The sequence below is a fragment of the Puma concolor genome, chromosome A1 (genome assembly GCF_028749965.1).
Source record: "Puma concolor isolate L17-30 chromosome A1, mPumCon1.1.hap2, whole genome shotgun sequence".
Classification (NCBI taxonomy): domain Eukaryota; kingdom Metazoa; phylum Chordata; class Mammalia; order Carnivora; family Felidae; genus Puma; species Puma concolor.
In genome coordinates, this window is record NC_141667.1 from 223,142,321 (window position 1) to 223,163,092 (window position 20,772).

General features: G+C 37.6%; 1 protein-coding gene across 5 annotated transcripts in view; it reads left to right on the forward strand.

Moving 5' to 3' along the window:
• The window catches only part of LOC112860835 (phosphatidylinositol 3,4,5-trisphosphate 3-phosphatase TPTE2-like), a 199,435-nt gene that overhangs the window by 80,585 nt on the left and 98,078 nt on the right, over positions 1 to 20,772 (forward strand). For 3 of the 5 annotated variants that reach the window (XM_086712941.1, XM_086712949.1, XM_086712954.1), the window contains 5 exons: positions 9,848 to 9,901; positions 10,853 to 10,906; positions 11,820 to 11,873; positions 14,458 to 14,511; positions 15,296 to 15,364. In XM_086712941.1, coding sequence (XP_086569067.1) covers positions 9,848 to 9,901; positions 10,853 to 10,906; positions 11,820 to 11,873; positions 14,458 to 14,511; positions 15,296 to 15,364 — 285 coding nt within the window. Of the gene's footprint in view, positions 1 to 580; positions 635 to 1,761; positions 1,816 to 2,798; positions 2,853 to 9,847; positions 9,902 to 10,852; positions 10,907 to 11,819; positions 11,874 to 14,457; positions 14,512 to 15,295; positions 15,365 to 20,772 lie in introns of all 5 variants that reach the window. The other 2 variants (XM_086712927.1, XM_086712932.1) reach the window with 1 other exon arrangement.

Sequence of the window (20,772 nt, forward strand, 5' to 3'; positions counted from 1 at the left end):
GGGAAGCACATTGAAGCCAGGAGGAAACAATGGAGATAATAGACTGATGTGTCCATGACTCTCAAGAGTTCTGCTACTGTATTAGGCTGAGACTCCATCCTAAACCTACTGTTATACTGGGGGGAAGCCTCTACCTCAAATCTTTAGTTACTTAGCCCTGTCTGGGGGTCTGGAAAGACAGCCATGAAGCATGAAGAGTAAGCAGGGGATGGAGGAAATTGCCAATCATGCCATTAGTTGGAGTCAAAGGGATATGTACTTATAAACCTATAAACTGAGGTCAAATTGAAATAAATTCTACCACCAAAGGTAGTTACATATTGCGTTAGGGTAATGACTAAGAACACTTTACTTAAGTCTTGATGTGTTCACTATTCATGGGCCTAAGATAATCATTACCACCATATAAACCCTCATTTCTAATATGAAATGACACACCAAGTTCCAGATTATTGATTTGCACTTGGATTGTTAAAACTCAACCAACTCATATTGTAGAATAATTGTAGCTATTTGAATGGAAAAAAGGAAATCTAGAATTACACATTGTGTCTGACTATGTACCTTTTTGATTCTTTAGCCATGCCCAGAATGAATTGACATTAGAAAACTATGAGGAATCCACCAATGAAATGTGAGATATGAATGCATAAATTTAAAATTGTATGTATAATCTCAACAAATACATAAAACAATAGAGAGATTAATATTTGTAAAAAACATTCTCGGGAGTATCCACAGCAATAGAGTATCTTCAATATTGCTCCTAAGTTCTCTCACTGTAGTATATGTAGGTAACTTCTTTTAAATTTAGTTAAATCTAAAAGAGGAGGGCCTAAGAGGAATGCTTCTTCCTCTGAATGGATTTGTTTCTCTTAGCAGGAGCCAAACCCTTAGATGAAAGTCAGGAGAAGAGAGAAGGGCCTCAGAATCAGGAATTTAAATGGATAACAGGGATGGTTTCCTCCAAACTGAAGTTGAGTTTGAAATAAATTCTACTACAAAAGGCTGTTACACACTGGGTTTAGAGTGATAGCAAAGAACTTCTTATAGATTGATGCATAAATTTTCATAGGCTTAAGGTAGTTATTAGCATCCCATATAAAGCCTCATTTCTTTCTGGGGGAGCTGTTCTCATTTCATTTTATTTTATTATTATTAATATAATTTATTGTTAAGTTAGCTAACCTACAGTGTACCCAGTGTGCTCTTAGTTTTGGGGGTAGATTCCCATTATTTATTGCTTACATATAACACTCAGTGCTCATCCCAACAAGTGTCCTCCTCAATGCACATCACGCATTTTCCCCTCTCCTCTGCAGAATTGATAAAGAAGATGTGGTTTATATATACAATGGGATACTACTTAGCAATGAGAAAGAATGAAATCCTGCCATCTGCAACAACGTGGATAAAACTGGAGGGTATTACACTAAGTGAAATAAGCCAGTCAGAGAAAGACAGATATCATATGTTTTCACTCATATGTGGAACTTAAGAAACTTAACAGAAGGCCATGGGGGAAGGGAAGGGGAAAAATAGTTTCAAACAGAGAGGGAGGCAAACCATAAAAGACTCTTAAATAAAGCCCCATTTCTTATCAAAAATGACCTACCAGGTTCAATTAGGTGATACATACATGAATTTTTAAGGAGTGACCAGTTCTTGAGTATAGAGCAGTTGTAGCTTTTTAAATGGAAAAAAGTCAGTCTAGTATTTATTACACATGGTGTCTGACTATGTACCTCTTTAATCTTTTAGCATAACCCTGACTGGATGGAAATCAGACAGTTATGAGGAAGTCACCAGTAAAATGTGAGATATAAATGAGCAAAGATAAATATAGATTTATATATATGTATATGCACATATGTATGTATATACTTATATCAACACAGATGCACAAAGACATGTATGCAAACATAAATACAATGAATGAAAGGGATGAGGTTTCCAAATGCATTCTCAGGATCATCCATGACAATACAGTGTCTTTGAATGTTTCTGAATCTTCTCACTGTAGCACCTGTAGGTAACTTCCTGCCTTTTTTGGACCTATTTGGATCAAAGAGGAGCAGGTCATAAGAAGAATCCTTTCTCCTCCTAGTAACTAGCTGCCAAAACCTTTTGGAGATTTCCAGAATGTCCATGTATGAGTCTTACTAGATTGGGTGAAGAAGGAACAGAATCCTACTTAAGACAAAGTAGGAGGTAGCATTAGCCAGTGGACAGAGAAGCCCTCAGCAGGAAGAAAGGAGCTAATTGAAACTGGGTCTGTCCTGCATACTCCAGAACTCTGCTGCCATGTGAGACTAGTGCCCCAAACCCACCACCATATTGGAGGGAGCCTCTGCCTCAGGTTTTAGTTACTTAACCTGTCTGAGGGTCTGGAAAGACAGCCATGAAGCATGAAGAGTAAGCAGGGGATGGAGGAAATTGCCAATCATGCAATTAGTTGGAGTCAAAGGGATATGTACTTATAAACCTATAAACTGAAGTCAAATTGAAATAAATTCTACCACCAAAGGTAGTTACATATTGGGTTAGGGTAATGACTAAGAACACTTTACCTAAGTCTTGATGTGTTCACTATTCATGGGCCTAAGATAATCATTACCACCATATAAACCCTCATTTCTAATATGAAATGACACACCAAGTTCCAGATTATTGATTTGCACATGGACTGTTAAAACTCAACCAACTCATATTGTAGAATAATTGTAGCTATTTGGATGGAAAAAAGAAAATCTAGAATTACACATTGTGTCTGACTATGTATCTTTTTGATTCTTTAGCCATGCCCAGAATGAACTGACATTAGAAAACTATGAGGAATCCACCAATGAAATGTGAGATATGAATGAATAAATTTAAAATTGTACGTATAATCTCGACACATACACACATAAAACAACAAAGAGAGATATGAGATTTTTAAAATGACAGGTGCATCCACAGGGTGTCTTTTTTATTTATTTAAATTCAAGTTAGTTGATATATAGTGTAGTGTTTGTTTTAGGGGTAGAATTTAGTGCTTCATCCCTTACATATAACACCTTGCGCTCATCCCAACAAATGTCCTCCTTAATGCCTGTCACCCATTTAATCTATCCCCCCACCAGCTCCACTCCAGCAACCCTGTTTTTTTCTCTATATTTAGTTGTCCCTTAAGGTTTGCCTCTCTGTTTTTATCTTATTTTATTTTGCCTCTCCTTCCCCTATGTTCATCCGTTTTGTTTCTTAAATTCCACATGAGTAAAATCATATGATTTTTGTCTTTCGCTGACTGACTTCTTTCGCTTAGCATAGTGCACTCTAGTTCCATCCACGTCATTGCAAATGGAAGCTTTCGTTCTTTTTGGTGACTAAGTAATATTCCAGTGTGTGTGTGTGTGTGTGTGTGTGTGTGTGTGTGTGTGTACCGCATCTTCTTTAGCCATTCATCAGTTGATGGACATTTGGGCTCTTTCCATACTTTGGCTATTGTTGATAGTGCTGCTATAAACATTGGGGTGCATGTGCCCCTTCAAATCAGCATTTTTGTATCCTTGAATAAATATTGAGTAGTATAATTATTGGGTTGTAGGGTAGTCTATTTTTTTTTTTAAATTTTTTTTTTCAACGTTTATTTATTTTTGGGACAGAGAGAGACAGAGCATGAATGGGGGAGGGGCAGAGAGAGAGGGAGACACAGAATCGGAAACAGGCTCCAGGCTCTGAGCCATCAGCCCAGAGCCTGACGCGGGGCTCGAACTCACGGACCGTGAGGTCGTGACCTGGCTGAAGTCGGTCGCTTAACCGACTGCGCCACCCAGGCGCCCCTAGGGTAGTCTATTTTTAATTTTTGGGGGAACATCCATACAGTTTTCCAGAGTGGCCGCACCAGTTTACATTCCCACCGGGAGTCCAAAAGTCTTCCCCTTTCTCTGCATCCTTGCCCACGTTTGTTGTTTCCTGAGTCATTAATTCTAGGCATTCTGACAGGTGCAAGGTGGTACCTCATTGTGGTTTTGATTTGTATTTCCCTGATGATGAGTGATGTTGAGCATCATGTGTCTGTTAGCCATCTGGATGTCTTCTTTGGAAAAGTGTCTGCTCATGTCTTATGCCTACGTCTGAACTGGGTTGTTTTTTTCATGTTGAGTTTGATATATTCTTTATAGATTGTGGGTACTAACACTTTATCAGAAGGTTTACAAAAATCTTCTCCTATTCCATCAATTGCCTTATAGTTTTGTTAATTGTTTCCTTCCATTATGCAGAAGCTTTTCATCTGGATGAGGTTCTAATAGTTCATTTTGCTTTTGTTTCCATTGCCTCGGGAGACATGTCTAAGAAATTGCTGCCACTGAGGTCAAAGAGGTTGCTGCCTGCTATCTCTTCTAGGATTTTTTATGGTCTTACCTTTAGGTATTTCATCCATTTTGAGTTTATTTTTGTGTGGTGTAAGAAAGTGGTCCGTTTTCATTCTTCTGCCTGTTGCTGTCCAGTTTTCCCATTCTTCAACTATTTGTTGAAGAGACCATCTTTTTTTCCACTGGATATTCTTTCCTGCTTTAAGACTAGTTGACCAGACATTTGAGGGTCCGTTTCTGGGTTCTCTATTCTATTCCATTGATTGTTTTTGTGCCAGTATCTCGTTAGTATCTTGTTGAGAATTTTTGCATCAGTGTTTATCAGGGATATTGGTCTGTAATTCTCCTTTTTAGTGGGGTCTTTGTCTAGTTTGGAATCAAGGTAATGCTGGCCTCATAGAATAAGCTTGGAAGTTTTCCTTCTATTTCTATTTTTTTAAATAGTTTGAGAAGATTAGGTATTAATTCTTCTTTAAATGTTTGGTAAAATTCTCCTGGGAAGCTATCTGACCCTGTTTGTTGGGAGATTTTTGATTACTGATTCAATTTCTTTACTACTTACGGATCTATTCAAGTTTTCTATTTCTTCCTATTTCAGTTTTGATAGTTTATATGTTTCTAGGAATTTATCCATTTCTTGCTCATTGCCCAATTTGTTGGCATATCTTGCTCATAATATTCTCTTATAGTTGTTTGTATTTCTGTGGTGTTAGTTGTGATCTCTCCTCTTTAATTCTTATTTTTTATCTATTTTGTTTTTTTCTTTCTTCTTCTTGAGACATCTGGTTAGGGGTTTACCAATTTTGTTAATTCTTTAAAAGAACCAGCTCCTAGTTTCACTGTTATGGTCTACATTTTTTGTTTTTTTCTGATATCATTGAGTTCTGCTCTAATCTTCATTATTTCCTTTCTTGTGCTGATTTAGGCCTTTATTTGCTTTTCTTTTTCCAGCCCTTTTAGGTGTAATGTTAGGTTGTGTATTTGAGACATTCATTTCTTCTTTAGGAAGGCCTAGATTGCTATATACTTCCCTCTTCTGACTGCCTTTCCTGCACCACAAAGATTTTGGACTGTCGTATTTTCATTTTCATTGGCTTCCATGTACTTTTTAATTTCCTCTTTAATTTCTTAGTTAGCCCATTCATTTTTTAATAGGATGTTCTTTAATCTCCAAGTACTCATGTTGTTTCCATATTTTTTCTTGTGGTTGATTTCAAATTCTGTACCACTGTGGTCTGAAAATGTGTGATATGGGCTTGATCTTTTTGTACTTTTTGAGAGCTGATTTGTGACCCAATACATGATATATTCTGGAGAATGTTCCATGTTTTCTTGAAAAGAATGTGTATTCTCCTGCTTTAAGTTGAAATATTGTGAATATATCTGATGGAATAAGTCCATCTGTTCCAGTGTGTCATTCAAAGATGTGGTTTCCTTGTTGATTTTCTGCTTAGATGACCTGTCCATTGTTGTAAGTGGGGTGTTAAAGTCACCTAATAATATTGTATTATTATCAATGAGTTTCTTTATGTTTGTTATTAATTGATTTATATATTTGGGTTCTTTCAAGTTAGGGACATAAATATTTATAATTGTTAGATCTTCTTGATGGATAGACCCCTTAATTATGATTAGGGTAGACCTATTCTTCATTTCATGTTAGCCTTTGGTTTCGAATATAGTTTGTCTGATATAAGTAGGGCTACTCCAGCTTTCTTTTGACCTCAATTAGCCTGATCTATGGTTCTCCATCCCCTCACTTTCACTTTTAAAAGGCACTTTTAGACCTAAAGGTGCCTTTAGATCTAAAATGGGTGTCTTGTAGGCAGCATAGAGATGTATCTGGTTTTTTTTTTTTTTAATCCATTCTGATACTCTATGTCTTTTGATTGGAGCATTTAGTCCATTTACATTCAGAGTGATTATTGAAAGATATGAATTTAGTGCCATTGTGTTACCTGTGGAGTTGGTGTTTCTGGTTGTTGCTTTTGGTGTTTTGTTTTGTTTTTCTCCACTCAAAGAGTTCCCATTCAAATTTCTTGTAGGGCTGGATTGGGGGTCATGAACTCCTTTAGATTTTGTTTGTTTGGGAAACTCTTTATCTCTCCTTTTATTCTGAATGACAGCCTTGCTGGATAAAGTATTCTTGGCTGCATATTTTTCCCATTTAGCATGTTTAATGTATCCTGCCACTCTTTTCTGACCTGCCAAGTTTCTGTGGGCAGATATGCTGCAAACCTGAATTGTCTTCCCTTGTAGGTTAAGGACTTTTCTTCCTTTGCTGCTTTCATAATTCCTTCCTTGTCTGTGTATTTTGTGAATTTGACTATGGTATTCCTTGGCGATGGTTGGCTTTTGCTGAATTTAATGGGGATTCTCTGTGCTTCTTGGATTTAGATGTATGTCCTCCATATTAGGGAAGTTTTCAGCTATAATTTGCTCACATAAACCTTCTGCCCCCTTTTCTCTTTCTTCATCTCTGAGATTCTTATGATACAAATGTTATTCCTCTTTAATAAGTCACTGAGTTCTCTAAGTCTTGTATTATGATCTTTTGTCTTTGTTTCCCTCTTCTTTTCAGCTTCATTATTTTCCATAATTTTATCTCCTATATCACTGATTCGCTGCTCTGCTCTATCCAGCCTCGTTATCATGGCATCCATTTGAAATTGCACCTTGGTTACAGCATTTTTAATTTGGGGCTGACAAGATTTTAGTTTAGGAATTCTCTGCTGTCTTCTATGCTTTCTTCAACCCCAACTGGCATCCTTTTAATTGTGGTTTTAAATTCTAGTTGAGACATCTTACTTAATATCTGCTTTGATTAAATCTCTGACCATGAGTTCTACTGCCTGTTCCTTCTTTTGGGGTGAGTTTCTCCATCTTGTCATTTTGTCCATAAAAGAAAAGAAAAAATAAAGAAAACAAACAAAGAAAAAAAATTAAAAACAACAACCACCCTAGATCCTAGGTGTGCTTTGGGTGGCTTGTTAGGAGTCTAGACCCAAATTAAAACATAATATAATGAGGGGCGCCTGGGTGGCGCAGTCGGTAAAGCGTCCAACTTCAGCCAGGTCACGATCTCACGGTCTGTGAGTTCGAGCCCCGCGTCAGGCTCTGGGCTGATGGCTCAAAGCCTGGAGCCTGTTTCCGATTCTGTGTCTCCCTCTCTCTCTGCCCCTCCCCCGTTCATGCTCTGTCTCTCTCTGTCCCAAAAATAAATAAACGTTGAAAAAAAAAAAAAACATAATATAATGCAATGAAATGAAATGAAAACAAACGATAAAATAAAAAGTAAGAGGATATGTATATATAAAAATGTATACATAAAATGTAAAAAAAACAGTAAATTTTTTTTAAATTTTCTTTTTTTAATGTTTATTTATTTTTGAGAGAGACAGAGACGGAGTGTGAGTGGGTTAGGGACAGAGAGAGAGGGAGACACAGAATCCGAAGCGGGCTCCAGGCTCTGAGCTGTCAGCACAGAGCCTGACGTGGGGCTAGAACTCACAAGCTGAGAGATCGTGACCTGAGCTGAAGTCGGAGGCTCAACCTACTGAGCCACCCAGGCAACCCAAAAAAAGTAAAAATTTTAAGATGAATTTAAAAAAAATAAGAAAATGAATGAAAAAAGTAATAAAAACATAAAGAATAAAAGTAAAATGGAATTTAGATCCTATGTTTCCTAGATCTGTTTGCCCAGTAGACTTGGTGCAAGTGAGTTGTCGGTGCTGGTCTTCTGGAGGAGGAGCCTGCTGCACTAATTCTCAGGCTGACTTGTTTGAGCGGAAATTCGCCTCTAGGGTGCGAGGGGGAGGGGCTTGGTGTAAGTGGCTCTGACCTCCACTAGGTGGTGCTGTTTTGCTCCCTGAAGCCTTTTGGCTCTGAAGAGTGGATTGAAAATGGCAGCTCCCTGCTCTATAGCCCTGGAGCTAAATGCTTGCGCCACTTACTCTTCAGGGAAACCTCACAGAAGAGCAATTAATCACCCTTCTTGTGTCCCCGGTTTTCATCAGAACCCTGCATTCACCCTGCCTATGTCCAAGCTTTTTTATTCAGGCTTACAACTGAGTTTAAAACTCCCAAATTTTAGGGATCCCTGTGGAGGCAGACCCACAATGTTCCTCCCGGGGAGGGTCTCGCCAGGTTTTTGCCAGCCTGTGCCAAAAAAACAGTGGCATGAATATACCGCTCTTCAGAGCTTATGTCAGAGCAGACAGCTAGCACTCCTGTTTGCTGCCCTCTGCCAGAGCGAGTCCCCTCTCTTATGCCTGGAAACAGCACAGTATGTTGGCATGGCGTGTGTCTTTCTTGTGCCCCAAGGGATTCTCAGACCACACTGTCACTCCTGGGATTCTGCTCCACTTCACCACTTGAGCACCTTTAAGCCGGGCACTTCCTCCATGGTAGCAGACTGCTAAAAGTTGAGATTCTGTGTTCCGCTACTTATACTACTTTGCAGTAGCCTCTCCAAGCAGGATCCCTCCCCAAGCTGTACCCAGAACAACAGCTCCCCCATTAAGTTCTCCACGACTCCTACCTCCTAAAGGGTGGTCACTTTTCCACTTGTAGTCTCGCGAGTTTTGTTCTCTCAAACCTCTGTTTGATTTCTTTGGTTTCAGAATGATTTGATAAATATCCAGCTGTGTTCAAGGGACTAGACAAGCTTGGGGTCTCCCTAATCATTTCCCATCTTAACTCCTCCCTGGAATGTCTTCAATACGGCTTCTAAGTTCTCTCACTGTAGTATATGTAGGTAATTTTCTATCTTTTTTTTTTTTTTTTAGATTTAGTTGAATAAAAGGGGAAGACATAAGAGGGGTACTTCTTACCCTGAGTGGATTTGTTTCCCTTTCTAGCAGCCAAACCCTTAGATGAAAGTCAGGAGAAGAGGGAAGGGCCTCAGAACCAGGAATTTAAATGGATAAGAGGGATGGCTGCCTCCAAACTGAAGTTGAATTTGAAATAAATTCTACTACAAAAGGCTGTTACATGATCAGTTTAGAGTGACAGTAAAGAACTTACAGATTGATGCATTATTTATAGGCCTAAGGTAGTCATTAACATCTCATATAAAGCCTCATTTCTTTCTTTCTTTTTTAAAATCTTTTTAATGTTTATTTTTGAGAGACAGATAGACATGAGCAGGGGAGGGAGGGGCAGAGAGAGAGGGGGAGACACAGAATCCAAAGCAGGCTTCACGCTCTGAGCTGTCAGCACAGAGCCCATTGCTGGGCTTGAACTCACGGAATCATGGGATCATGATCTGAGCCAAAGTCAGACGCTCAACCAGCTGAGTCACCCAGGGGCACCCCAAGCCTCATTTCTACTAAAAAAAATGACCTACCAGGTTCAATTAGGTGGTAAATACATGAATTTTTAAAGACTGACGAGTTCATAAGTATAGAGCAATTATAGTTATTTAAATGAAGGAAAGTCAGTCTAGTATTACACATGGTGTCTGATTATGTACCTCTTTAATCCTTTAGCACGGCCCTGACTGAATCGAAATCAGATGGCTATGAGGAATTCACCAGTGAAATGTGAGATATAAATGAATAAAGATAAATATATATTTATATGCACATATGTATGTATACATTTATATGCACACAGACACACAAAGACACGTTCAAAAACAAATACTATGAGCGAAAGGGATAAGGTTTCCAAATGCATTCTCAGGATCATCCATGACAATACGGTGTCTTTGTTTCTGAATCTTCTCACTGTAGCACCTGTAGGTAACTTCCTATCTTTTTGGATCTGTTTGGATCAAAGAGGAGCAGGTCCTAAGAGGAATCCTTCCTCCTCTTAGTGTCTAGAAGCCAAAACCTTTGAAAATTTCCAGCGTGCCTATGTATGAGTCTTACTAGGCTGGGTAAAGAGGGAACAGAATCCTACTAAGACTAAAGAGGAGGTGCCAGTACCCAGGGGACAGAGGAGCCCTCAGCAGAAAGAAAGGTGCTAATTGAACCTGGATCGTTCACCCTCCAAGAGTTCTGCCACCATATGAGGCTGCTGTCCCAGATCCAAACCTACAGTCACATGGAGGGAGCCCCTGCCTCAGGCCTGCAGTTACTTGACACTATCTGAGGGCAGAGAAGGCAAGAGTGGTAAAAGGAGATGAAGGAGGGACTTGAGAAGCAGAACATTTGGGAGGGAAGAAGGATGTATACCTGCAAATTGAGGTTGAATTGAAATAATTTCCACCATGAAAGGCTGGTACACACTGAGCCAGCATCAGTAGAAAAGATCTGTACTTAACTCTTGAATCACTCATGTTTTTGCTAGGTCTAAAATACATATTGCAAACATATAAAGCTTCATTTCTAGGAAAAATGAGATATTGGATTTCAAATAACTAATTTGCAGGCAAATTTTCTAAGTATCAACCAGTTTATAAGTTCAAGAGTAATTGTAACCAATTTGAACTAAATCAGTAAGTCTAGAAGTCATGTGGTGTCTAACTATGTCTACTTTTAATCCTTTAGAACTGCCATGAGTGAATGGACAGCAGTATCCTCCAAAGGACTCTCCAATGCAAAGTGAGCTATGATGAATACATACATAAATATGTGTCTGTACGCACACATATTGGGATTTGGGATGGGATTTGGGATGCTCACTCCCCGTGGGGATACACAGTTCTCTTGATATTGTTTGTAAAGTCTTCTCATGGTAAGCTTCTATATGTAATATAGAATCAAGGGTTTTTGAATCAAGGTAGAAGAAAGATGAATGGGTTATAGAAGGCGTTCTCTCACCCCCAGTCTTCACCCTCGGTTATGAGCAGCCAAACTGATAGGAAATTTTCAGATTGCCTGTGTCTGAGTCTGTACTAGGGTAGGAAGGAGAATACTAGTAAATTATAAACAGCAAACACACGGGGGGACAGGATGCAGAGGGTGCCTCAGCAGAAAATAATTGAGCCTATAGACTTGGATCTGTGTATGTTTGCCACCATTTGCAGCTGGGGGGTGCCCCAAGCCCAGACCTACCATCATATTGGATAGAGCCATTGACTCAGACCTGTAGTGATCTGATATTAGCTGAGGGGCAGGAAAGACATCCATGATTCCTAAAAAGCACAGATGGGTTGGAAAGACTTGCAAATGAGGAAATTAGATTGGTCAAGAGAGGTGTATTCCTACGCCGAGGTAAAAAAATAAATCCCACCCAAAAAGAATGTTACACATTGAGTCAGATTCAGTAGTAAAGAACTGTACCTAAATCTTGAGTCATTAATTTTTTTGACAGGTGCAAGGTATTCATTACAAAGACAAAAAGCCTCATTTCTAGGGGGAAACGACATACCAGGTTTCAAATAACTGATTTATATGTAAATTTTAAAAGAGTTAACTATCTTGTAATTTGGAGAGTAATTTTAACTAACTGACCTGAAGTATTTAATGTAGAATATCATGTAGTGTCTGACTCTGTCCCATTTTTATCCCCTAGCATTGCCTTGAGTGAACTGACAACAGTAACTTCTGGTGAAATCATCAACGAAATGTGAGATATAAATAGAGATGTAAACAGAACTATACATGTATAAAGACACATATAGAGACGGTGGGAGGGAGAGAGACTGAGATTTGGAGGTTCATTTTCAGGAGCATTCAAGACATTACAGTGTCTTTTTTTTTTTCCTTCTGTGTCTTCCTTGTTTTTTTTTTAAATCCTAGTTAACATATAGTATAATAATGATTTCAAGAGTAGAATTTAGTGATTCATCACTTACACATAACATCCGGTGCTCATTCCAACAAGTGCCCTCCTTAATGCTCACCATCCATTTAGCCCATCCCCCACCCGACACCCCACCAGCAACCCTCAGTTTGTTCCCTGCATTTAAGTCTTTTGTGGTTTGTGTCTCTCTCTCTGTTTTTATCTCATTTTTGCTTCCCTTCCCCTATGTTTATCCGTTTTGTTTCTTAAATTCCACATGAGTGAAATCATATAATACGTGTCTTTCTCTGACTTATTTCAATGAGCATAATACACCCTAGTTCCATCCACGTTGTTGCAAATGGCAAGATTTCATTCTTTTTGGTCACTAATATTCAAATATATATATATAAATATATATATATACACACATATGTGTATATATACACATATATGTGTATATGTATGTGTATATATACACATATATGTGTATATGTATGTGTATATATACATATATATATATACACACACACACACACACACACACACACATCACATCTTCTTTATCCATTCATCAAACAGTGGACATTTGGGCTCTTTCCATGCTTTAGCTATTGTTGATAGTGCTGCTATAAACATTAGGGTACATGTACCCCTACGAATCAGCATGTTTGTATCCTTTGGATAAATACCTAGTAGTACAACTACTGGGTTGTAGGGTAGTTCTATTTTTATTTTCTTGAGGAACCTCCATACTATTTTCCAGAAGACACTGAGAGTCTTTGACACCATTTCCAAATTACTGTGGCATACAAAAGTGACTTTGTCTCCAGTTTAGACAGAGTTGGATAAAAGAGAAACAGGTCATGAGGGGATGCATCTTATTCCTCTCCTGTTTGTCAGCCCTAGCTAGTGGCCACCCAAACCCCTAGGAAATTGTCAAAATGCCCCATGTATGAGACTCTAACGGAAACGGAACAAAGGGGCACCTGGGAGGCTCAGTCAGTTAAGTATCTGACTCTTGATTTCTGCTCAGATCATGATTTCATGGTTCCTGGGATTAAGACCCGTGTTGGGCTCTGCACTGACAGCATGGAGTCTGCTTGGGATTCTCTGTCTTTCTCTCTTTCTCTCTTCTCCTCCCCTGTTCATGCTCTCTCGTGCTCTCTTTATCAAAATAAATAAATAAGCTTAAAAAAATAAAGTAGAACAAGAGAGGAGATAAACCCATTTTGGAGCAAGGAGAAGATTCAGGAGTCAAGAAAATGTACACAAACTTGATTTATTAAGTTTTTGTCCACAGGAGTAAGAGTCTCATTTTAAGCATATAAAGCCTCATTTGTAGGGAAACATTGAATGCCAGGTATCAAAGGCTGATTAAATTGTTTTTAATCCACTTGAGTACAAATTGTAGCCAAATTGTACCTAATTTTCATATAAAAATTAAACAAATCTAGAGAGACACGTGAAGTCTTAAAATGTGCATTTTTAATCCTTTAGCAATGACCCAAGTCAGGGGAAAAAAGTAACTGGTGTTGACCCTTTGATGAAAGGTGAGATAGAAATACATGGAGATAGAGGAAGGGAGATACTGAGATTTGTGAAGTTCATTCAGGAAAGTGCTCATGGCAATACACAGTTTCTTTGACACTTTATCTCAAGTCTTTGCAAGCTTCAGAATGTAACTTTCTTTTCTGGGTCTATTTGGGGCAAGGAGACCAGGTCATAAAAGGAAATAGTCTGTTACTTTTTGTAGCAGCCAAAACACTTAGGAAACTATGAAATTGCCCAGGTATGAGATGACATACCCCCTGAGTGTATGGGGCCAAGAGAGGACAGAATTGAATTTGGAGCAAGGAGGAATCAGCAGTGGACAGGGAGCAGAGGAACCCTCAGCAGAAAAAAATGGAGCTTGTAGACCCTGGATATGCCTCTTACCCTCCAGAGTGCTGCCACCATGTGAGGGTGGTACCCCAAACCCACTATCACACTGGAGGCAGCCCCTAACTCAGGTCAGGAGTTATTTGATCCTTTCTGAGGTGCAGGAAAGACCTCTATGATTCTTGAAGAGTTAATAGGTGGTGTAGGGAGTTAAGACAAAATTACAAGGGCAAGCAAGATTAGTATCTACAGACTGAGGTTGAATTTGAAGCAAATTTAACCACAAAATGGTATTATATTTGGGGATTAAAAGAAGTATACATAAACTTGATTTTATTAATTTTTTCTACAGGACTAAGATTTTCATTACAAACATGTAAAGTTAGTTTCTAGGGAAATATTATATACCTGGTTTCAATGAACTGATTAGGATGTTATATTCTTAGGTCAGCCAGATTATAAATCTAGAGTAATTGACACTAATTTGCATTTAAAAATTAGTCTAGAAAGACATGGAGTCTTACAATGTGCATTTTAAATCCCTTAGCTATGACTCAAGTGAGTTGAAAAGAGTAACCTGTGTTAAAGCGCCCAAGGAAAGGTGAGATATAAATATATACAGAGAGAGGAAGGGGTATACTAAAGTTTATGAGGTCAAATTAGTTATGAAGTCCTTGTTTCTAACAATTATGTACATCCTATCCAAGTTATCCATGATATGTGAAGAGTAGAAGGTGGTGGGAGGGACTCAGATTCCAAATAACTAATTGACATATTTTTAAGAGTTCAATTAGTTTATATATTCTATAGCAAATGTATCAATTTCAACCAAAAAAAGTAAGTCTATGAACTCACTTAGCTCTATGTACATTTTTAATCCTTCACACTGACTTGAATAAAGTGGCATCGGAAGTATTTGACTACTGTGATATATTTTACCTCTCAACGATGGTGCATTAAAGACTACTGATGTCATTTATTTGGATCAGTGATATATATATACATAGAGAGAGAGAGAGAGAGAGAGAGCGAGCGCACACCCAAGAAAGACAGACAAAGAGGATGAAAGAGGCAGAGACAGAAAGGAAACAAAGTGGGGGGTGCGGGAGGGAAGGGGAAGGAGAGAGGTAGAGGGTAGGATTGAGGGAGAGACGGGATGGGGGAGGGGAAGAGAAAACTAGAGAGATTTGGAAGTATCCATGAGAATACAGTCTTCTGGACAATAAGTCTAAAATTCTTCCTAAAAATTTAGGCCATCCAGTGAGCTAAGTCATGTTTGCTATATCCTTTAGATTCAAGGAATTCTTGTTCAAATACATTTTCTCAACGCTCGTCCATGTAGCAAATTTCTAATGACATGTTTTTGCATTTGTTGGTGGTTAAAGTATAATGGAACGACTCTCCAGGTTCCATGATGATGATGATGAAGACATTGGCTTTCTCAATTCATATGAGTAAGTCAGTTTGAAGTTTGGAGGAGGGGGGTCATCAGTGGATCTCTTATCTTTGCAAAGGTAGAGCTTGTGTTGAGGCAAAAGAGAACTATGGAAAGGTATCAAAATGTTTGAGAGGGAGAGTACACAACAATGACTCAACTTCAATTTGCAGGTAAGTACCATGCTTGAAAGAGTTATTTTCACACATTCACAAATAAATGTTCATCTAGTTAAAAAATGTGAAAATATTCTGAATAGACACTAATTTTATTATAAAGTTTCTTCTTAACAGAGGATTGCAGAATTCTACTTATTCCTTAGTTGTGTTCCTTTCTCATTTTTTTTTCTGGATATATTCTGGTTCCCAGTTTTGTTAATTTTGTCTATGAGCAAATGGGACCCAGAACACAAGTGAACACATTTTTCTGATTAAAGGCCTCTTCATGCTCACTGGAATTTTGTTAATTTTGACTTGTTTCTGAGTAATCTCCCTGAGAGTAAGTACTTCCTATTGCACTTGACCTGAAGGCATTTTTACTATGTATCCATGGCAAGGTAACAATACGTTCTTAGAATCACATGTGTTGGAACTGCAGAAATATTCATGAGATTTTTCTTCTGCTTTCCTCTTGGCCACTTATTTGACCATTTAGCAGCTTGTGCCAATATGTTGGAGAGTGAGTAGTGCTGAAGAGGAAATTAACTGGTCACTGCTGGAATTTGTTTGCTATCTAGACAAAGATTACATGGAAAATAAGGGGGAAACTAATGAATCCAAATAGTACTCCAGGCTACCCGTGAATTCATTTCCATTTTCTACGACTTTTTATCATGGGCCATTAATGAAGAGTAAACTCTGCTATTTAATTAAATTTTAGGTCTTGATATTAGCTATACATTTTCTGCAATAAGACTGCCCAGGACTGAGGCAAAGTTTTTTAAGTTTTTAATTCCACTGTAGTTAACATATGGTGTTATATTAGTTTCAGGTGTACAATACAATGATCCATCAGTTCCATACATTTCTCTATGCTCATTATGACAAATGCACCCCTAATCCCCATCGCCTATTTAATTCATCCTCCTACCCACCTCCCCTCTGGTAACCCACCTCCCCTCAGTTAAAAGTCTGTTTGCAGCCACTGTGGAAAACAGTATGGAAGTTTCTCAAAAAGTTAAAAATAGAATTACCCTATGACCCAGCAATTGCGCTACTGGGTATTTACCCAAAGAATACAAAAACACTAATTCAAATGGATACATGCACCCTTGTGTTTATAGCAGTGTTATTTACAATAGCCAAATTATGGAAGTAACCAAAGTGTCTATTGATTGATGAATAGATAAGGAAGATGTGGAAGATACACACACACACACACACACACACACACACACACACACACACACACCCCTACATAATATGAATATTACTCATATTATTCATATTATTCAGCCATAAAAAAGAATGAAATCTTCCCATTTGAATGACATGGATGGAGCTAGAATATAATGCTAAGCAATGTAAGTCAGTTAGAGAAAGACAAATACCATACAATTTCACTCCTTTGTGGAATTTAAGAAACAAAACACGCAAAGGGGAAAAAAAGAGAGGGGCAAATTTTGAATAGACTGAGCAAGGCAAGCATTTCCTTCTTACCTCCTCCAAACAAAATAAAGTGGGGTTTTGTTTGTTTTGTTTTTTAAATTGCAAACACTTATTGCATAGATACTGGTATTTGCATTAATCCCTGTGAGATACACTGGTGTTTTCAGCCAGGGAGGTGTTATTAGATTTGGAGTAGGAGCTGAAATTAATGCTCGGCTTTGGCATCTAAGATTCACCTCGCACTTGGGAACTCACTAAATCTCTTTAAACTTTAGATCATCCATCTGTAAACTGGTACATTTCTATCTACAGTACCTATCTACTGGGTGTTACATAATTAAAAACTAATAATAAAAGTAAATAATAGGTGTAAAAGTGTTTTTAAAACTAAAGCACCATAAATAAGTTGTATGCTAAAAGCCAAAAATAACACAACAAAAGTTCTATTAGGAAAATCAGAAAATACAGACAAGCAATAAATCTACCCATAAATAGTAATTCTTAATTTCTGAAACCTGTTATTTTAGGTTCTTTATACATGTTTTGTTTATGGATAAGGTATCATGCTTACATTCATTTTTTATTAAGTTTTTTAATTTCAATGTACTTAACATACAGTGTTATATTTTGGGTGTACAATATAGTGATTGAACAGTTCTATATATTACTCAGTGCTCATCATGATAAGTGTACTCTTAATCCCCTTCACCTAGGTCATTCATTTTCCCACCAACCTGTCCTCCGGTAATCCAGTTAAGAGTCTGTTTTTTGGTTTGTCTCTTTGTTCCCCTTTGTTTGTTTCTTAAATTCCACATAGGAGTGAAATCATATGGTATTTGTCTTTCTGTGACTTACTTCACTTAGCATTATACTCTCTAGCTCCATCCATGTCATTGCAAAAGGGCAGATTTCATTTCTTTTTATGGCTGAATAATATTCCGTTGTATGTATATACACATCTTCTTTATCCATTCATCTATCAGTGGACCCTTGGGCTGCTTCCATATCTTAGCTATCGTAAATAATGCTGCAGTAAACATAGGGGTGCACATATCTTTTCAAATTGGTGTTCCATATTCTTTGGGCTAATACCCTATAGTGCAATTACCGGATCACAGTGTAGTTCTTTTTTTAAATATTTTGAGGAAACTCCATACTGTTTTCCAGAGTGGTTGTACAGTTTGCATTCCCATCAATAGTGCATAAGCATTCCTTTTTCTCCACATCCTCACCAACACTTGTTGTTTGTGTTATTGATTCCAGCCATTCTGACAGTGGGAGGTATTATCTCATTGATTTGCATCTCCCTGATGCCTTGGGATGTTGAGCATGTTTTCAAGTGTCTGTTGGCCATCTGTATGTCATCTTTTGAGAAATGTCTGTTCATATCTCCTGCCCATTTTAAATTGGATTACTTGTTTTTTTTAGTGTTGAGTTGTAGAAGTTCTTTGCATATTTTGGATACTAACCCTTTATCAGCTATGTCACTTGCAAACATCTTCTCCCATTCCATAGGTTGCCTTTTAGTTTTGTTGATTGTTTCCTTTGCTATGCAGAGCTTTTTATTTTCATGTAGTCCCAATAGTTTATTTTTGCCATGCTTATATGTGTTTAAAAATACATTTGTTCCTTAGTGATGTATTATGAATATATTTCCAGGTTAATAAAATACACATATACATTTGATTATATATTTTTAACATTTCAAAATTTTTACTGAGGTTCTGCCAATAGCTGAGTTGATTTACTTTAACATTTTTAACAGCTGTGTAATAAATTTGTCATGGCATAGATGTGCCATAATTTATTTAAATAGATATTGCTGGACATGGTTTACAACTTTTACTGTTGCAAAAAGTGACAAATATTTGAGACCAAATCTCTGTGTGTTATCATTTCCTTATGATAAGTTCTTAGAAGTGGAATTCTGTGTCAGAAGAAATGCTTATGAGGCTATTGATATTGATAAGCTCTCCTACACCAAGATACAGAGGTATGCATTTCCTCCCTACCCACACTAGTCATCTTTGATCTTATCAATATTAGTAAATATGTTTGTTCTAATGTACATCTCTTTGACATACTTTTTTCATAGAGTTGAATTTCTTTATTGGCAAAATACCTTTGCCCATTTAAAATTGTGTTTTGTATCTCTGTTGTTGGATTGAAAACTTAAATATATCGATCTTTATTATATCCTATATAGGGCAAGTAATTTTTCCCAGTTTCTCTAGCTTTTCACTATACAGAAACTTATAATTTTCATGCAATAGAATATATCTATACTTTATGATTCATGCCTTTAGGGTCATACTTAGAAAGTATCTACTCAAGATTTTCATATATACACCAAAATTTCTACTATATTTTGAAATTATTTTCTACATTTAAATGAAACATCTTCCCAGAATTTATTTTGCATTAAGGTATAAAGTGTAGGAATCTATTTTTCTCCCACGTGACTACTAGTTTTCCCACGTCAAAATTGCATCACCCTCCATTTTCTTTGCCCCATTTTAATTATCTTTACTGTGCTTATCACCCTATAACTTACGATGATACTCGCTTATTTACTGTATTTATGGTCTATCTTCACAACAAGAATGCAAGCACAATAAAGGAATAAAATTTTTTCTATTTTAATTGCTATCTGTATAGTGTCTAAAGCAGTTCCATGGCACATAGTAGGCATTCAATGAGTTTGGTTGAATCAATTAACCCTTTATTGAAAAAATTTATCTTTTTCAATGATTTTTAAATCCCTTTCTATTATATTATGAATCTTTACATGTTGCTTCCAGAATCTATTTTATTCCATGATTTTACTAGCCTGTTGAAAACAGTACACTTTTCACACATTAAAGTATAATTTACAGCACACTAAGACATTTTTTTAACTTAAGATACTTATATGTGATGAATTTCATGCATTTTGCGGCAATTCTGTGAGTTTTGACTAATACATTCATGTAACCACCACCATAATCATGATAGAATGATTCTAACATGCCCTTAAAATTTCTCAAGTCCCTTTGTGTTCAGCTCCTCCTACAACCCACCCTGTGGCAATCACTGATCTGTTTTCTGTCCTTATAGTTTTACCTTTTCCAGAATGTTATTTAATGGATTTGAGCACAATTGTAGCCAACTAAAATTGGCCTCTTACATGTAGCATAATGTATTGGAGATTTAACCATATTAATACATGTGTCAGTAGTCTCTTTTTGTTCCTGACTTGTATGCCATTATTTGAACATAACCATATTTTCTTATCCATTCAGTCATTAATGGCCATTTGTATTATTTCCTGTTTGGGCCTGTTACAAATAATGTGGTATGAACATTTGTGAGCAAGGCTTTGTGTAGACATAAGTTTCACTTATCTTTGGTGAATACTGAGGAATAGAATTGCTGAATCTTGGGGCATCACCACCTGGGCGGATCAGTCAGTTAAGTATCCGCAGCCACCACTGGTCCTTCCCTTCCTTGCATGGCCAGTGTTTTTGAGGAGATCGAGGCCTGCCACCAGGACACCCTTCATTATAAGGGAGGTGCCCCAGAGCCCCTGACTTTGAACACTGAACAGCATTTTTTCTGCATATTCTGCTTGATAGGAATATGGAGGGAGGATGGGATCTCTACATTCTCAAGATAGTGATTAACAGGCATTTGGGTTATGCTTGCATGAACTAGCTATCCAGCATGTACCATATACTCCATCCCAGCACACCCTGAATGGCCTGTACATTCTTTACGTGCTCCTCTTCCATGATGTTCCTGGGGCCAGGTATGCTGAGGTGCCCTGCAATCAAATCCCACA